This window comes from Glycine soja, chromosome 5 (assembly GCF_004193775.1).
Source record: "Glycine soja cultivar W05 chromosome 5, ASM419377v2, whole genome shotgun sequence".
Lineage (NCBI taxonomy): Eukaryota > Viridiplantae > Streptophyta > Magnoliopsida > Fabales > Fabaceae > Glycine > Glycine soja.
The window spans coordinates 2,904,175-2,924,075 of record NC_041006.1 but is presented as its reverse complement, the minus strand read 5'-3'; the positions used below and the strand labels follow the sequence as shown (position 1 = coordinate 2,924,075).

Below are 19,901 nucleotides of genomic sequence, written 5' to 3'. Positions count from 1 at the left end.
TTTATAATGAAAATTATGATAAAAAAAAAGTGCAATATAATAATTTTCATTTGGATTATGTGCACGTGTTTCATGTCTGTAGATAAACCAAATCCGGCGTGTCCAATTAGATTTCCTATATAAATTTGTATATAGTATTATTTTGAGTCATCATAACTAAAGATAATTGATTATTAATCTTGATTGAATAATTTGACTGACCATGCACGATTTTCAGTAGAGTATTTTTTCAATCAATTTTTTCATACATAAAATTAAATTCAAGATCTTTTGATTAAGAAATTTAACTCGAATCAACAACATATTAATATATAAATGTGTAGTTGATAATGACCTAGTATATACTTTCACAAAAAGAAAGAGTAAAATAATGATTTGGGGTTGCAAAGTTAATTTATTTGAATTCATGATTTAAAACCTAATTTTAGTCATAGTAAGAGATTATTATTGAAAATTTTACACATTTTAAATAGATTTTCTTGTTAAATAGATTATTTTTCACATTTGAACAAAACTTGAGTCAATCGATTCTAACTAATGATTAATTAATTGGACTGTCTGATTAGAGAAAATATTTTTTATTTACTCTTTGTGTCTTATTGATTTTCAAAAGGTATATAGGAAAAAGTGAAAGCAAAAAATAATGAAATATTATATTTCTTATGTACTTCAAGAGAGTTAATTACATATATTAATTGCACTAATGAGTTACAGTGGGGTTTAACCTCATTCAAGTATCAATACCTTTGTTGGGTTTGAAGTATCCACGTATATATATACTTCGCAAAACAATAACACACAAGAAAGTCGAGAAACATGAGGCGAGCTTTGAAGTTATTAACGGGCTCCATACTGTTAGGTAAGGAAGGCCTACTTTCGTCATTAAAAGTTGGGGTCAATCCTTAATAGACTTTTGTTCATCCATAATAAAGGAGTCACGTGTCTGAATCGAAAACGCGCAATAATTGCGTAAAAATGATGACACGAGAATTTGGAAAGAAAAAAAAAATGCGCAACAGATGAAATGAGAATTTGCAACAAAAGAAAATGTATATATATTACAAACCCTTTTAAGTTAATTAAAACTTCAATTATTTTAGCCTTGTTTGTTGCTAATCTCAGCAAAAGTAGTTCTCATCCAACACTGAGGTCCGGCTGGTGTCAGGTTGTGTTATTTTCCAAGTACAAGTAAGTGATTCCACTTGAAATTCGACAAGTTGGCAACAAACCGCATAAAATAATCTGTGCAGAATGATCTGTCAGTGACTATATGGATACATTGTGCACTAGAATCAGGTGTCCATTACCATCATCTTTTCTAGCAGCTGCTGGTGCTGGAAAGCAAATCATGAAATCAATTGCCCGGATTAATTAGTCCATATGAACGAAAGAAAGGTTACCAAAATAGTGTTACATTGATTCATCAATAATCTTATCCCTTAAATAAAGTATTAAATTCCCATATATATTCCAGATTTTAAAAAAATGAATGAAAGAAATTTGTCGGTTATCATAGACAGAGACTGATCGATATGTCTGAGGATAGATAAGCTAACAACCATATAGTGATCCGGCCATAATGAGAAAAAAATATTAAAATAAAATGAAAAGCTATGAAGGCACCCTTTTGATTATTTCTTGATGTCCCAAGCTAATTAAGTAGGCATTGGTTTAATTTATTAAGCAATATTTTTGTATTTAGAGACTTGGCTAGCTTAATGATGAAACTGATGGAGTAAGGTACAAACAAATTAAGCAGACCTGTAGCGGAAAAGATGGGAAAAGAACAGCAAAGACATCAGGTTTGTGATGGCTGCACCAATAGTGGAGGATTTCGAGTCTACTTGTCTTTGTGTCTCTTCCAGTATTACACCATTTATTTTACTCATGGTCCAGGTCCCATACACTTTGGGCAACATGAGTAAGATACACCCTTTTCAAATCATATTGGATTATCATCTACATCACAGTTAAATATCAACTAATGTGTGTCACTACAAGAAAAAGGCTTATTACCAATAGATTTTACAACGAAATTAAGTTCACATGTGATTTGTCTTTCTAAAATTGATTTTGAGTGTAAAATTAACTTTAAATATATTTTATAAGTTTGATTTTACATTAGAGAAGAATTCAAAATTAATTTTAGATACAAAATTAACTATGGATTGAAGTAACTTTGAGTGACATTTTTGTTTTGGTTCTAAAATTTTATACTAAATTTTATTTTTAATTTAATTTTATAATAAAAATATTTATACATAAATCATATCACTCCAAAATTAATTTTATAAAATTAATTCAATTCTAAATTAATTTTGTCAACCCTAATACAAACCCACATTTAATATAATTTTAAGAGTAGCATCATTAACACACTATTTTTTATTAATTAAAATGTATTAAAAACTATAAAATTATGAGAGAGAAACATTAAATAAGATGTGAGATCCACTTAATTTTATGATTTCAAATAAATTTCAACAAAATATGTTTAAAAGAGTGTGTTAAATAGTACAATCTTATTGTTTTCCTAATTTTAAATAGATGTTGTACGTATATTTAGGTAACGTTTTACGCTATATATAAAATTTTATGTTAGGTTTTACTGTTAAGCATAATTTTAGAATAAATCAATAAATCATCTAAATATGCTTACAATTGGAGTCATATACGTATCAATGTTTTTCTTCTTTCATTTTTGTGTCTTGGTTGATGGGGTGATTACGGCTGACACTGCGAAGAAAAAGTGCTGGCTTGTTTTTCTTTTTCATAGAAGAAAAGAGAAAGAAAAAAGAATATAAAAAATTTATTAATCAGAACCCTAGCCGGGACAGGTCAACTCGATCCATTTGGCTTGGGCTAGCCCCTGGCCCCATATGTATCCATGCATGCTCTGCTTGTCTGCTTGTCTTCATTTATGTCTCACTCAATCCTTCATATATGTGACTTTTCTTGAGAAAAAAATATGTATACGTTCTAGTTTCTTAAGAACATGTGATACCGCAATAATAGTAAGGATCTCACTGGCCAGTACTTGGTGGTAGAAATGGATAAGACATTAACTATAATGAAAATATATTAACAACACTTATTTTTATAAAATGACTTTCATTTCCTTAAGTGATATTCTAAGCATCAATTAAATAATAATAATAGTGACCTCTGATGGGAACCCACGACCCTGGCTATTAACCAATCATACATAAACTATCATTTATTTTACACATCTTATTAATATTGTTTCCCCTCAATCTATCTCTTTTTATTATATCTATAATTTGATCTTTTTTTCCCTCTCTAAATGTTGAATAATATATTGGATTTCTATCAAACATTTTCGTTGTTTTTCTTTTTCAACTGGTCATTGAATTTTCTTGCCCCATATCCTTTGCAGTTTATGGTCAGTTTCTTCATAAATCATAAGTCATAACCACTGGACACTCATTTAATTTGGACCCTCATACTAGGAGTTTCCGTTTTCCACGCCCTTTGCTCCCATTGGAACAGATCCAATATTGATTGGGGTCGTCCATTCAATTTGTATGTCCCACCATTTATAAGTGAAGGTCGATTTTTCGTCTGACACGTTGAATCTTACTTGCAACTTCTATTTGTGCTTGATTTGTCCTAATTACAGCACTGCATACACACCCTAGGGGTTCAATGAATTTCAGACATAATGGGGAAGAAATGTGTGTCGGTGTGTTATATTTGATTTTGTTCTTCAAGCAATACTTGTATATCACCCGTGTATATACATTAAAATTAAATAAATAAAAATATAAAATAAGTTAAATATATGTATTTATGAATTTAATAAAGAAGGTGCCATCGAAAAAAAAGAAGTAAAATATAAGATAAAAACGTATTTTAATGAAAAAAACATAATCTATTTATAAGTAGATATAAATTGTTAAGGTAAAATGTAACAAAGTATTTAAAATATTCATTGAAAAAATATTTAAAAATTATTATATTTAGAAAATTATCAATATCCTTTTTAAGTAGTTAAAAGTATTTAAAAGAGATTGTGAAGGAAAATTAAACTAAAAATACTCAATCAAATTATCCAACAAAGATTAATAATCAACAAAATTAATAGATATTTTACATCAATTATTAACATAACTGTTGGTTCTTTGAATCAGTTTTGCAACTCTTAAACCTGCACGAGATAAAAAAAAAAGAAAAAAAATAGAAAACACAGCAAGCAAGAACCAAAGATTTACGTGGTTCGACAATGTGCCTACATTCACGGGAAAGTGCAACTCCTCATCATCACATTGATTATGAAATTACAAGTTCAATACAAGCAGCAGATAGCTTTGATCTTTCTTGGTTTCTCTTTTCCAAAACCTCTCTCAATCTCCTAACTCTTTCTCTATTGAACTCTCTGTTTTTCTGCAGTTTTTTCAGTTTCTCTATTTTTCAGCCACTCTCAAAAACCACCCACCCAATTACATGATCAAGGATATATATGTATAACACTCTAGCTATGCTTTGGTGCCAAAACCAATTCAGTTATCATAACTGAATTCAGTTATGATAGCACCTCTTAAAGTCTTTTCGCTTGTACCATTTGTGATTTTGAGTCACACACTACAATGACAAAAAAAAGAATTTAAAAAGTAAGTATGTATTTCATGTTGTACTAAATTCACATGTTTTTCTTCAATGGTGTTAGCCCATAATCTTTTTTTTTTACTAACAGCAATTCCACTATTATTATAGTCTTTTTAGTGAATAATACAAAAGAAAATATTAGAAGAATTTTTTTTGAATAATAATTAAATAATTCTTTCATATTTTTAGAGATAGGAGACAAAATTTACATGGACATAATAAGTCTTGTTAGGGCTGCTTCGATGGTAATTTTTTCATTTTCTCTTTCCCTCCTAGTACAGGGAAGAAGTGGACTCTAGGGATATTCAAAATTGAGTTAAGGGATCAAAGTATCCATTTTGTTTTCTACTTGGGTTTTTTAATTTCTGAACTATTGAATTAAAGTATTTCATTTATACTAAGTAATTGAGTTCAAATATAAAATAGATATGCATTTCAGGGTTCTCTTATATTCTAGTAGTGTAATGTATTTTATGTATATGCATACTATAGAAATTGAAAATACTCTTCAATCAAACAAAGATATATTATACCAAAAAAATAATTCACATGATAGAAAGTATGTATTAAATTAGGTTGATTAGTTTTATTTAAATGTCTAAAGTGTTTTTTTTCTTTCTTTTCATGTATATAATTACCAATTTAGTCCTTAAAATTAGAATGGTTAGTGGAATTGATCCCTCTATGAGATTTATTAAAATTTGGTATTAGATATGAATTTAGAAAATATTTTTAAAAAAATCAATGATTTAAAATTAAGAAAAAATATTATTTTATAAAAAATTAATTGATGACTTTATTTACACTCTATTATTGAAATGACCATTCTATTATCACTATTTTTGTATATGAAATTTGTTTTTACCTCTTATTTTTTTGGTATTAGTGCAAAAGTATCCCATTTTGTATAAGAAGCAATGTCACCATCCATCAAAAAATCTAGTTAACCATTGTTAGTAGCATCTTTTTCCTCAACCAATTTTTTTACTTTCACTCAACTCGAACTTGAGACCTTGTTTAACGGATTCGAGCTCTATTCTACTCCAACTAACACTGTCAACTTTAATATTTTTTTAATTCTTTTAGATTAAAATATAATTTTAGTCCTTTTATTTTATTCAATTAGTAATTTTTGTCCTTTTATTTTAAAATAGAGACATTTAGTCCTTTAATTTTTTAAAAATCATTAATTTTGGTCAAATCTTTAATTTTATATAAGTTTTATTTTTTATTTTAGTCCCATTAAACCTTAGTCCTGACATGTTCATTTAAGGTACCAAAAAAAGTTATTTAATTAATTAAAATATAAAAAATAAATAGAGACAAAATTGAAGATTAAAATTATTAATTGGGTAAAGTAGAAAAACCAAAATTGAATTTTAACTTTTGTTTATTAAAAAAAAAAAAAGAACTGCAAGATTATATATTTTTTAGGATTGGTATAATAGTATTGTATTTGGTCCAGAAACAAATTTTGTGGCCCAAGAAGAAGCATTCTACGATTTTCTTCTTTTTGCTTTTGACGACATATAAGCTGGTTGGTGTACCTTTTTCTTTTTTAGCCCAAGTTTCTTAATTCATACTATAGTCCACGTTTGGTTGTTGCTTCTTGCACCTCTAAGGTTTTTCTTGCATCCTTTCCAGAATATTTTTTTTTACCTTTCATATTTGTCATTCCGAAAGCCAAAAAAAGGCATTAAAGAAGCAACTTGAATGTGTAGGAAACAAAAGCCTCCATGTTTTTTTTAGATTGTCCCATACTCTTTATACCTTAGACTGCATTATTGTAGCAGTTGCGCAGCCCAAGTTTCTTCCCAGACACCATGACCATGTATTGTGGCAGTTGGCCAGCAATTAACTAAATTCATAAAGAGACAGAATAAGAGAGAAAGTCATTCTCACGGTTTAGAAAGCATTCTTTGTAATCACATTTGCGATTTTATCAACTATTGGATCAGATTAACCTTTTGTTAGCAGATTCACAACATGTGATTCTCCAATTTAAACAATTGGATTGTTGATTTGTTGCTTGCGATAGGAGATATTTGCTTCAAAAGGCGATATTTGGTTGATTGGTTCTAACTGTGTTGAGAGTTAGATAATGATTTGTGCATTTATTTGGGACTTTATACTCCTATTTTGTTTTAATTTTTTCTTTTAAAATTATAAATAATCTCAAAGAATGTATAAAGTATTTTATCCACATTTTAATATTAATGTATCAACTAACATTAATTCTCAACATTTTTAAAACTTTAATGATAAACTAAAATCACATGTTTGGTTGTGTGGTGGGTTTCCTTCGACTGCTTAAAAAAGTGAAAAAATCACAATACTAAAAGAAGTTTCATTTGTAATGGAGAATTCAATTGAATTTATTTTCACGTGCTACCAAAATTGAGTAAAAAAAGTTAACAAGAAAAATAACGATTAAAATAAACTTCATTATCAATTGAAAATTTTAATTCAGTTTGTTTTCCTCCGGAATCTCTAAAATTATGTAAAAAGGTGAAAAAGTCAAATCGAAAAAAAAGTATCATTGTCAATGGAGAGATTTTATCAAATTTATTTTAATGCACTACATGAAAAAATTTAATCGAGTTTATTTTCACACACCACTAAAACTATGTAAAAAGGTAAAAAAGCCATAACAATCAAGAAAAGTTTCATTGTCAATAGAGAAATTTAATTGAGTTTATTTTAACACACTATTGAAACCACTCAAAATCCAACTATCAAAAGAAGTTTCATTACCAAGGAAGAAATTTGATTGAGTTTACTTCAACCCATTACTGAAATCACCCAAAAAAGTGAAAAAGTTACAACAATAAGAAGCTTCATTTTCAATTGAGAGATTTCGTCCAGTTTGTTTTCATGCAACAACAAAATCGCATAAAAAGATAAAAAAGGCACAATGATCAAAAGAAACATTGTTGTCAATGGAGAAATTTAATCAATTTTACTTTAAAACACAACCGAAATCATCCAAAAAAACAACTTAAAAAAGTCACAATAATTAGAAGTTTCAATTTTAATGGATAGATTTAGTCGAATTTATTTTCACCCACCACCAAAATCACATAATAAGGAAAGAAAAAGTCAAATAGAATTTGTGTTTAAGCAGCATGGCAACCGAATAAAAAAGTGAAAAGATTAAAAAAAAAAAAAGCTTCATTATCAATAAATTTAACTGAGATTATTAATGTAATGCACCATATCTTACAACCTACAAGGCGCAATATCATAAGCATCTTTAGCTACCACCAAATTAAACTCAGGTCTACTAATCCATTCTGGAGGAATATTTGGGTTGGAGCGAGTAATCTTTTCACCCTCGTTTAAATAAAATTTATTTTTGCTGGTTTAAAAAAAAAATCCATTCTGGTGGGAACGGTTATCAGCTTAATTGAAAAATATATACCCAGATGGTATACGTAATCATAGTTTATCCTCTCTCTCTTATTTGGGTGGTGCTATTTGACTTCTTTGTTGAATATGACCGTAGTTAAATCACCCAGATGGTCCTCGAAGCTTCTGCATGTGAGAAAACCATGCAAAAAAAACAAATAATTTGCAACGTAAGCGCAGCCGTGGACGGAGTTGATCCAAAACTTGCAGATTTTTATTTTCTAACTTGGTCAAATAAACTTCTTTAGGAGAAGGTTCCTTCCAGGCGTCAGTGTTGAACATGACCGCGTGAAATTTCCCTGTTAATCCTTTACGATGGATCATAAACTATTAGTTTTCTTCGAAATATTATTGCAATTTATATAACAAATAAAAAGGAGATTCCACGCGCCAAAATGCACACGATTACATAACCTAAGACCCTTAATGCACTTGGATATATAGTTGGTTAATTTCATGATCAACTACTAGTAGAAGCGTCTATCACTATAAAAAGCATTGAATTTGGTCTCTATAGCCTTAAACACCCTTATATCTTATTGATCATCACTTCCTTTCCCTCAAAATTCTAATGGATGGGAACAACTACAATTCCTGGGCTGATCAGTGGGATGATGGGCCAGACCCTGTGATGGTTGGTTCCAATAACAAAAACAGCAACGACAACACCGCCAAATACAAGCAAAAGCTCGGTGAGGGTTTTGGCAAGACCAAAGCAGTGGCCTCCACCGGTGTGAAGAAGTTGAAGGATGGTACCTCCGTTGGCCTCCACTGGATCAAGACCAAGTATTCCAAAGCCACACAGAAACATTGATTGTAAACTACATGCTACTTTCAGTTTTTTGTTTTTCTTTATTCGTGTCTATGTCTTCAGTTTGGCCTTTGAATTCCTTTATTCTTGGTAGTGTGTAATTAAGTATATGTGATCCATGTATATGGTGTATCTGTATTAGTTTCATAGTTGTTATGTTAAGTTTAATTATATATGTTAGCTTACACATTATTTTCTACGTCATCCGTCTTTAAGACTCAAAGATTGCATTTAATTTTGCTTGTGTTTTGACAAGGATCATGAATCATAATTCATAAAGGATATATAAGCCAAACTCTGCAAATGGGAATGGTTTGAATTCTTCAAAGTTCTTTACCCTTGTCATGGTCGTCTAAAATAAATTGATAGTATACGTGATTGAACCGATGCAACTTGTTATATGAGCAAGACAAAAATGCGCGTCCTAGAACGGAGGTACCATCCTTGTAAAAGAACCCATATCATTGGTCATTCATTTGTATGGGAAAAAAAAAAGATATTCTTGTGGGAGAAATTCTCGTTTCAGCGCCAATGGTGTCCTAGAGCTAGAAGATTATCAATTGAGAAGATATTATAGGAAACCCAAAAAAAAAGTTATTAGAGATGTGTTACCGATTTTTTTTATTAAGTAAAAATCATATAAAACTCAACAAATAACTAAAAGGGTTTAGTTTAATTAGTTAAACAAGGATACATGTTTATTATAAAATTTTTAATATTATTTTCAATTTCGAACATATAAAAACAAAATCAACAAATAGGAAGAGGTTTACATGAAATTTGTTTTGAGGCATACAGGTGGTATGCTCCATCATGTGCCCAAACACCAATAGAGCCCACGACAGTCAATACCAAACGTTGGGCCGTGGGTAATCAGAAGTTCGGGGATTATTATTGGTCCCAACCAAATTACTTTTGGTCCCTACTAATATTTTTAAATTCCAAAAATACTTTTTCTTGCAAAGATAGCAGAATTATGACTCTCTTGTACTAAGAGGGTGCCAAAAATTTTGCAAATCATGGTTCCGATATTTTTTCATGAAAAAATTAATTATAAAAATAATTTATCTTTTTTACTTAATTAATTTTATTATAAACTATATTAATAACGACACATATTAATTTCTTTAACAATAATTAAATTAATTGTTACATAAATTATCCTTCTTATTTAAATTTAAATTAGTGATATCATAAATTACTCTTTTAACTATAATAAATTAATATCATAGAGGTAATTCTTATAATAATTAATTTGATTACCTTTATAAATGATAACTTATATCTAATTAATTTAATTTTAATTAAAAAAGATACTGAGTACTATTAAAAATAGTAAATTATATCACAATTAAATTAATTATTTTAAATAATGTAACTTGCATGTATAATTAATAAAAAATGTAAAAACAAAAAAAAAACACAAAGAAAACTCACTCCTATTGTGATCTTGGTTGAAATGCACAATGTAATTGTATTTCCATTGTGTATTTTTTTAAAAAAATAAAAAATACACGACGAAAATATGATTATGTTGTGTATATCAACGAAGATCACAATAAAACTATGTTTCGATTGTATATTTATTTTTTAGAGGGATTAGTATTGGAGGAAATAAAATAAAAGATATTTTGGTATTTATGCATTGATAATAGGACCAAAAACAATTTTTAAGGGGTTAATATCAACTCCCCTAAAGTTTTAGCCTCTAAAACCTGTAGAATGTTTATTTTTATAAGGTTAAAATATGTTTTTTGTCCTCATAAATATAAAAATGTTCAAAATTTATTTTTGTAAAATTTTTAGTACATTTTTTACTCCCACAAAATTAAAATGTATGTTTTTTTATTCAAATGTAAATTCAAATAAATCCAAACCTACGATGATGACTTTTTATATCATTATATATATAATCAAAGTAAAATGTGATATTTTTTTACATCAGACATATAATTATGTAAAAAAGTTATACACGTAAGTTCGATTATCTGAACCTTACTCTTAATAAAAAGTAACATTTTAATTTTATAAGAAAAAAAAACATATTTAAATTTTTGTAAAAATAGATTCGAAATATTTTCATATGATATTTTACTAATTTTATAAAGGCCTACTTCGCTAATTACTCTCTGTAGCCTATTAGAGCATCATCGGTATGCACATGCTATATAAGAGTTCCAAAATATGCAGTAGTTAAAGGGATCTACGCTCACAAATTTTATCTCATGACTGCACCACCCAAATACCTTGATTATGAGACTAACGACAGAAACACCAAGGTTGCATTTGTTTTAAGGTATAAAAAAAATTCTATAAAACTAAACTTGAAAATATCGCATTTTTATATTTGTATAAGTCTTGAAAAAACAAAAGCATTCTCATGAATTGTTAATTTTCAGTACTGTAGAATATTCATCATTTTCTAACTTTTTATTTGCATAATAAAAGACGAGTATCTTATATTTTTACGAGAATAGAAGTCATTTTTTTACAATAATTATCTGTCTCTACTTCATTTTTTCAAGCTTATTCTTCAACTTTAATTTTTTCAATTTTTAATTTGTTTTCTAAAATTACTAAATTTCAATAAAACATGTTCATATAATATTTTTGAGAATGCATGTGATTCCTAGAAATATAATATTATACATTAAAACAAGCACTCCTTAGTACACAAACTTGTATTATACACTAATTTAAACATAAGAGTATCATTGTAATTAATACTAATTACCCACCTCTCTTTCACCATTGTTGGCATTGTTTTTCCATTAGTTTCTGGAAAAAAAACTGAGTTTTAGTGCTTTCACTTCCATAATTAATAGAAAATTAGTCCCTACTATTACATACTGTATTGCTTAACTTCATAATTGCTAAATGATGTGGCTGTAATTAAAGTTTAACAGTTCATCTCAGATGCATCAAAACAAATAAGAAAAAACATATGAAAAAGAAAAGCCATGTGTCCTCTAGCTCTGTTGGAATCTGTGAGTGAACTTATAATACTAGGCTATAGGCAGGATAAAGTGTGTTTGGATAGTTTCCAAAATCATTATTGATGAGTTAATTTTGATTTTAATGGAATTTTATATGTTTAAATTGTTTTTAAAATCATGATAAAATATGATACATAAGAATTATGATAGAGTTGAACTAAGAAAAAATAAAATTTAATTCTATTAAAATTAATTTCATTTAAAATCGATTTTTTCAAGTTCAGTCTATACCCACAAAGATGATGGGGACCATTAGTGTATTTCACGTTCTGGAAAAAAGATTGGTGGGTATAGTAGGTTCAAGATCTATATATAGGCGAGAGACAGAGATGCCGTCCTGCATGTGCTTGTGCCAAACAAAACTAATTCAACATAGATACTGCTGCGTGTTAGAGCAAGTCTACTATATATAACTACTCAATTAAAATGGCATATATGATATATCATTTCTTAGCTATTCAATTTTACAGTACATCTAGTTGATATATTAAAGTGCAAGAAAGGCATTAACTTCGTTATCAAACTTATCAGTTATCATGCACATATCTACCATGTGCTAAGAAAAATAAAATTGAATCACAGAAATGTCAGAATCATTGTCGATTGAGGTTTCACGGTTAAACCCTGACACATTGCAGTCGAAATTCCGTAGAGGATGAAAAACTAGTCCTCACGATATATATGAATTTTTGATAAAGAAGTAAGTAGTCACAGAAACAAACTATGCTCTCTTTTTTTCAATGAAATTATAAGTTCATATGTCCATTTCTACTCCTTGGTTGCGTATATTTGCGAAACTAAACATATTTCTATCATTATGATAGTGTGCATAGTCATAGATAGCGTTGTTTTTTAAATACGTGGTTCGAAATCAATATAGAGAGAGAGATCCGTTAAAAAATGATAACTCTTTTATATAAACTTTAGTATCTCGAGAAATTAATTATAATATCCTCTCTGGCAAGCATATCCTGTGTTATAGAAAAACATGTTTCTATCTTTGTTTTAGAAAGAAAAAAAAAATCTATCTTTGTAAATGAGGACAAATATGTGGTAAATACCCGAACCATCTTTAAAAAAAAAATACTCTTTATTCATCTTACTAGTCAATTGTGCTAAGGAAAAAGAATGCAACGACAAAGAGGAATTATTATGAAGAAATGAATTTTTAAATGAAAATAGCTTCTTCGTTTCTTTTAAAAGATAGTAATGCACAAATTAAAAGATATAGTTAATAACTTTGTTGAAATTAAAATCATTTTATTTTCTTAATATTCATATTAAAAATTATCTTTTGTTTATGATAATTATTTAAATAATTTAAAATTAATTATAAAGAAAAATAAAAAATAAAAGGAAAAAATAATGTTATCTTAAACTTGTAAATGAATAAGTAAATAGAAACATTTTATTTTTTACAAGTAGATCGATAAAAAAAATATAAGAAATAGCATTAAACGAATTTCTTTGTTTTAAATATAATAGGTACCTGATCAAAAAATTAATAATCTGTTCTACAATAATTTTACATGTAACTTTTAAAATAGAACATGTTTATATTAGGAAAACACATTATTGAGAGCGTAATATATCATTGTAACCATTATTTTTGTTTTCATTATGGTGATTGTTATCATAATTGTGACTACTATTTCAGTGATTGCCACAATCAAACAAATATATCTTATTCAAATTTAAAGGATACAGAATTTTTAAAAAAAGTTTATTTTGAAAGTATAAATTAAAAGAAAAAAAAAATCAAAACTGATTTTTAAAAACTTAGAACTAAAAACTACTCCAGGCTCTTAGTGTATATAGTGTATTTGGAAAATATAAATTAATTTATTTTTCAACAAAGTTAATTTATTAAGAAAATAATTAAATTTATCCTTAAAACATGAGACTAGCAAGTGTAATCAAGTTGGTTTAGATTCGATACGTAAAAACTGTGACTCAACCCAGTTAAATTTAAATGGTTGATTTTAGTTGATTTTCTACGAAAAAATAAACTCAATCCAAACATTTGTAAATAGTTTAGATTGGGTTGAGTTAAGTCAACATATCAAAACATTTAATTTTGTCAATTTTTTATAAAATGTAATATTCTTTATAAGTTATATTTTTTATTAAATGAATCAAAAACAATTATTTCTTATTAGATTTTTTTATTAAAAAAATTGTGATACTGTCACACCCTATTTCACTCTACTTACTCATATCTATCGAGAGAAAAAATTAAACATATCATATTTAAGATAAAAAATTTCAATAAATGAGAATGAACACTTTTTTCTATCATAATTAATAAGACATTGTCATGCTTACTATTTATAAATAAACCTAAAATATTTTTAGAAACCTATCTGAAATGGCTTTAATCAATAAAATTCTTATCATTTTGATCTTGAAGATTAAAAATGCACTAATATTTACTCAATTCAAGTTAATAAGTCTATGTAATCAAATACTCAATATTATTTGATTTTTTAAAAATTTTAGAAAATATATTATAATTACATATAGATATATTAATAATAATAATAATAATTTAATACAAATTAGCAAGTCAACGAACTAAATCAGTGGGATTTAAATGTTAAAATCTGTAATCTAATCCAAAATTCAACGTATTTGATTAGTTTAGTCTAAATATGACATAATTTCAAAAATTATTCAATTCAAATTGTCTGGATTAATTCGAGTTCAGAGATGATTCATGCCTACTTACATCTCATGTGAGACATTGATAAATTAATCTTGAAAAATAAAAAAAAATTGAAAATTAATATTTTAAATATGAAAAAAATAAAAATTAAATTTGCAGACAAATTCATACTTTATCTTTGCAACTTAACGATAAACTATTCTATTTAGGATAAAGAAGGAGAGACTGGACTAGCTGAGTTAGGGTGAGTTGCAGGCAGTGTCATCTCTCCTTTGACGACAAGATGAGCATCCCAATTCCCCATCGGCAGTTATTCATAGACGGAGACTGGAAAGTCCCCGTCCTCAAGAATCGGATTCCCATCATCAACCCTTCCACCCAACACATCATCGGTTCTCTTCTTTCCCATTCTCTGTCTCTCATCAGATCTCAATCTCAATCTCAATCTCCTTCCTTGTCTTCTCAATGCAGGGGATATCCCAGCAGCTACTAAGGAAGACGTTGATCTCGCTGTCGCTGCCGCCAAAGCTGCCCTCTCCCGCAACAAGGGCGCCGATTGGGCCTCCGCTTCCGGCTCCGTTCGGGCTCGCTACCTCCGCGCCATCGCTGCCAAGGTTCCTCTTATTTCACTTTTATTCTATTTTCGCTCTTTTCCTTATTTCCATTATTCTCCCTCCCTCCCTCGCAGATCACCGAGAAAAAGCCTGAACTAGCAAAACTCGAAGCTATTGACTGTGGAAAACCGCTCGATGAAGCCGCCTGGGACATCGTAATCTCTCACATCCCTAAATTGCAAGCAAAGAAACACCGATTAAAGTTGTATCACTGTGTGTTCGGTTATTTGTTTCTGTAGGACGATGTTGCTGGTTGCTTTGAGTTCTATGCTGACCTTGCTGAAAAATTGGACGCACAGCAAAAGGCTCATGTGTCTCTTCCCATGGACACATTCAAGAGTTATGTTCTTAAGGAGCCGATTGGAGTCGTTGCTTTAATAACTCCTTGGTACTACCTTCTCCTTCTCTCTCTCTCTCTCTCTCTGCTCTTTTTTAACTGAATCCGATGCTTTACTTTAATCATTGCATTGCATTTGTGAATCATCATCCTCTGTTGATGGCGTTTTAGGAATTATCCTCTGTTGATGGCTACGTGGAAGGTTGCTCCTGCTCTGGCGGCCGGCTGTGCTGCAATATTGAAGCCCTCTGAGTTGGCATCTGTGTATGTTTTTGTTCTCCATGACTGTCTGTTGCTGTCTTGCTTCTTTGTTTTGTTTTGTTCGTTGCTTGGTTTCTTCTCATTCTATGTTGTCATGTGTTGTTGTGTGCAATTTTTAGGACATGTTTGGAGCTCGCTGAAATTTGCAAAGAAGTCGGGCTTCCTCCTGGCGTGTTGAACATTCTCACTGGATTAGGACCTGAAGCGGGTGCTCCTTTAGCAGCTCATCCCGATGTAGACAAGGTTCAATTTTTAAAAGAATTGAAGCTGTATGGGGCTATATCTTGTTTTTATGTCTCACATTGTTGCACACAAGGTTTTAAATTGCAGTCACGGTCGCAATTTTGTCAATCCTTCAATTACAAACAGATGCATGTGGTCACAATTGTGGTCGCGGAAAGCCAAAAAAAACTTTATGTCCCAGCCAAAATTGCGGCCACGCGCTGTTTTTGAAAAACCTCGTTTGCGTGTATCATTACTGAGATTTCTTTGAGTTTGCAATGCTAGTTTGACATTGTGGCCGTAATTTTTCCAATAGATTGCCTTTACTGGAAGCTCTGCAACTGGGAGCAAAATTATGACAGCTGCAGCTCAGCTGATCAAGGTATTTTTGAGCAGTTATCTGTAAGTTATGAACAGTTCGTGTTTCCATTTGTTTTGATAGAACAAAGAACAAATAAAGGCATGCTCAGAAAGAGATAGGAACCCCTTTTTTTCCCCTTACATGTTTTAATTGTGTTTTCTTCATGAATCACTCTAACATAAAATGTGTGGTTTCTTGGCAGCCTGTTTCACTAGAGCTTGGTGGGAAAAGCCCAATCATTGTTTTTGAGGATGTTGACCTTGACAAGGGTCAGTGACTTCGCAAGTATAGTGATTTAGTTATGGACAGCACTTGTCTACTTGCATCACAAAATCACATTTCCTTAAATACTGAGTGAGGATGAGTAATTTTTTTTCATCTATTTCCTATTGCATGATTTAGATCCTTTCTCCATGATTTAAACAGCTGCTGAATGGACCATATTTGGTTGCTTCTGGACAAATGGTCAGATATGCAGTGCAACTTCCCGCCTTATTGTACATGCAAGTTTTGTCTTCTTTAACTTCAACTGTGGTTGAATTTTTTCAGCACCTTGATAGAAATTATGTTGGCATTTATCTTCAAAAACTAAGATACTCTCATTTTTCAGGAAAGTATAGCAACAGAATTTTTGAATAGGATTGTGAAATGGGTCAAAAACATCAAAATTTCTGATCCCTTGGAAGAAGGTTGCAGACTAGGCCCTATTGTTAGTGAAGGACAGGTATATTTTCTGTTTCTCATTTCTGTATATCTTATGCATTTACGTCCTACTCTCTTTCTAAAGTAAAGGGCAGGTATGCTTTGGTATGTTCAAATGCCCTTATTCAATATTCAAAATGAGAATGTGATTAATATGATATCATCATTAATTATGAATTATGATCAAGCTTAATGTAGTATGGAATAATGCATAAGCTTCCTTAGAAGAATTATTGGTTGGCTGGCTATATATATATTATGAGAAGGAGTCAGAGAAGGAACCTTCTCCTGGTTGTTGTATATGTTCCTATGATTTAGCTTTCTCTCTGTTCTTATAACTTAAAACATCTTATTGATATAAGCATATTTTTCTTGAACAAAGATTATCTAATATTTATATTATATGGTTCAGTATGAAAAGATATTGAAGTTTATCTCAAATGCTAAGAGTGAGGGTGCAACCATTTTGACTGGTGGGTCTCGCCCAGAGGTATGATTATACATTTATAATTTCTTTGAAGGTGTGTTTTGGTTATGTGCTTCTGCAATTGTTGTGAGAATTGATTTTTTTTTTCTTTCTGAAATTCAATGGCAGCATCTAAAGAAGGGATTCTTTGTTGAACCAACTGTCATAACTGATGTAACTACCTCCATGCAAATTTGGAGAGAAGAAGTATTTGGACCAGTTCTCTGTGTAAAAACATTTAGCACTGAGGAAGAAGCTATTGATCTAGCAAATGACACTGTGTGAGCTGATGTTTTCTGTGAACTGGCGACATTAACTTCCTCTGTAAAAAAAAATTTCCCTTCATTTTTGGTTTGATATCTAAGTTATATACTTTAACCTTCCACAGATATGGCTTGGGTTCTGCTGTAATATCAAATGATCTAGAAAGATGTGAGCGCATTACTAAGGTGAGACTAATCCTAGGTTATCACAGAAAACAAAAAATGATTGGATTGTTTCTGCAGCTAAATAGTTCATCTTGCTTCAATGCAGGCTTTTAAGGCTGGAATTGTGTGGATTAATTGCTCTCAACCATGCTTCACTCAAGCCCCATGGGGAGGCATTAAACGCAGTGGTTTTGGTCGTGAATTAGGAGAATGGTATGGTCCTTATTTCCTAAATTAACAAATGCAAGTAACCTCAAATACCTTTCTTCTCTTTGCCTGGATATCATGTCTAACATGCAAAAGAAACTTACATTTATAAGTTGAAGTCCATGGATTGTTGAATGCTCCTGTACCACTCAACCGTTGACAGTTTGTTGACCATCAGATTTTGTACAACCAAATTTAATCAAAAGGTCGATAAAGCTGTGTAACATCGTGGCACTGGTGCAGCTTTGCACTTTTTAGTTGGAGTAATTTTAAATCATAGGGATTGTGATGCATTGACACATTTAAATTAATAAACTAATAATAAAAAAGTCACCTACGATTTGAGTGAATTTATTCTAAGTTGTCACGTTCCTTTGGTTTGAAGCTAGCATAAAAAATGAATAGGGTCACAGAGACAGTAGATTAAACTCACGCACAATTGCAAAAGAGAAAACATACCTTCACCTCGATCATTCTCAGATATGGTGTGGAAAATAAAAACTTTTAAGCTTTTATTTGAGCTTCTGAGTAATTTTTCTTATTAACTTTTTCAGGGGACTTGATAATTACTTGAGTGTGAAGCAAGTGACCCAATATATCTCTGATGAACCGTGGGGCTGGTACCAGTCTCCTTCAAGGCTGTGATAGGTATCCAAAAGCTAACATTAATAAGTTGTGGGTAATATCAAATTACGATTATGACCCCAAAGTCGAGAAGACATGATGTCTATGTATAACATTGAAATGGTTTGCACTTTGCAGTCAAGATTATGTTGGTAGTGTTTTTATTTGATTTGTTTATGGTTGGCTCCACCACATGCTTCTAATGTTTGAATTTCATCATGGAAGACTTCCATCATTACATTATATTGAAGCATTTCTTGCGCTTAAGTTACGAATCATGCATCAATAGATCTGACTTAAAATTGAAAAAAATGTCCAACCCTTCAGTCAAACTGAAATGTTTTTTACTAGCAAGTGTCCCTTGTCTGGTTTAGTCCCTTGTCTGGTTTAAATGCAAATCGAGTCCCAAAAATATGTAAGAATAGTACAACCTAAGTCATTTTATTGGGGATTTTGGACATGTCAATTAAACTCTATGCATGAGAGAATACACAACGGTAAGTTATCTAACAATGAAGATATGCCATTTTACACGCTCCTTGCACAATAAGGATTCCCATAAATATCATGAATAGTATTTTGTGTGTATTTTACATTATAGTGTACGGCGTGTTGTCATGTTTAAATAATAATCTCAAGGTGTGGGTGTTTAATGGGATAGCACCAGTCATTCAATAGAAGGATGATTAATTTCCCTTTAAGGAATGATGTTTACTTTGGAAAAAAACATTGATTTTCATGAGAAAGATGTTGGCTTTTGTTGGAGAAAATGGTTTTTCATTTAATTTTTATGTTAGGAAAAATAATGAAATTTATTGTTTCATTTTAATTCCTAATGAAAATCTAAAAACACATAATCTTATTAATAAAAGTAAAGATAAAAAAGGCAAAAACAAATAAGTTTTTATCAAGGCTACAATAAAATTTATAATTATAATATTAAAAAAAAGGAATATGTAACTCTTGTTGATGTCACCTCTATAAAACCCCAATTACTTGTAAGTAGGTTTATAAAATTAAGGTTTAAATATGTTTTTTTATTTTTAATATATAGTCAAATGTCAAATTTTGTGTTGGTTTGCTAATAATTTTTTTAACATTTGCTCCCTAACATTTGAACATTTGAAAAGTTTAGTTAGATTTTTATCATCAGTTAATAATGTGTTCATTAAA

General features: G+C 30.0%; 2 protein-coding genes across 2 annotated transcripts; both read left to right on the top strand.

The window, feature by feature from the left end:
• Positions 1–8,452: 8,452 nt before the first annotated feature.
• On the top strand, positions 8,453–9,080 carry LOC114411925. Its single transcript, XM_028375670.1, has one exon. It carries the CDS (start codon positions 8,606–8,608, stop codon positions 8,846–8,848), a length of 243 nt encoding a protein of 80 aa, XP_028231471.1. The 5' UTR covers positions 8,453–8,605; the 3' UTR covers positions 8,849–9,080.
• Positions 9,081–14,704: 5,624 nt separating this feature from the next.
• Positions 14,705–18,995, top strand: LOC114411924 (betaine aldehyde dehydrogenase 1, chloroplastic). The gene is made up of 15 exons (XM_028375668.1): positions 14,705–14,898; positions 14,978–15,120; positions 15,195–15,275; positions 15,360–15,508; positions 15,629–15,721; positions 15,838–15,961; positions 16,257–16,322; positions 16,504–16,570; positions 16,728–16,804; positions 16,912–17,025; positions 17,416–17,493; positions 17,599–17,750; positions 17,858–17,918; positions 18,004–18,110; positions 18,659–18,995. Exons 1-15 carry the CDS (start codon positions 14,790–14,792, stop codon positions 18,747–18,749), a joined length of 1,512 nt encoding a protein of 503 aa, XP_028231469.1. The 5' UTR covers positions 14,705–14,789; the 3' UTR covers positions 18,750–18,995.
• The last annotated feature ends 906 nt before the right edge of the window (positions 18,996–19,901 follow it).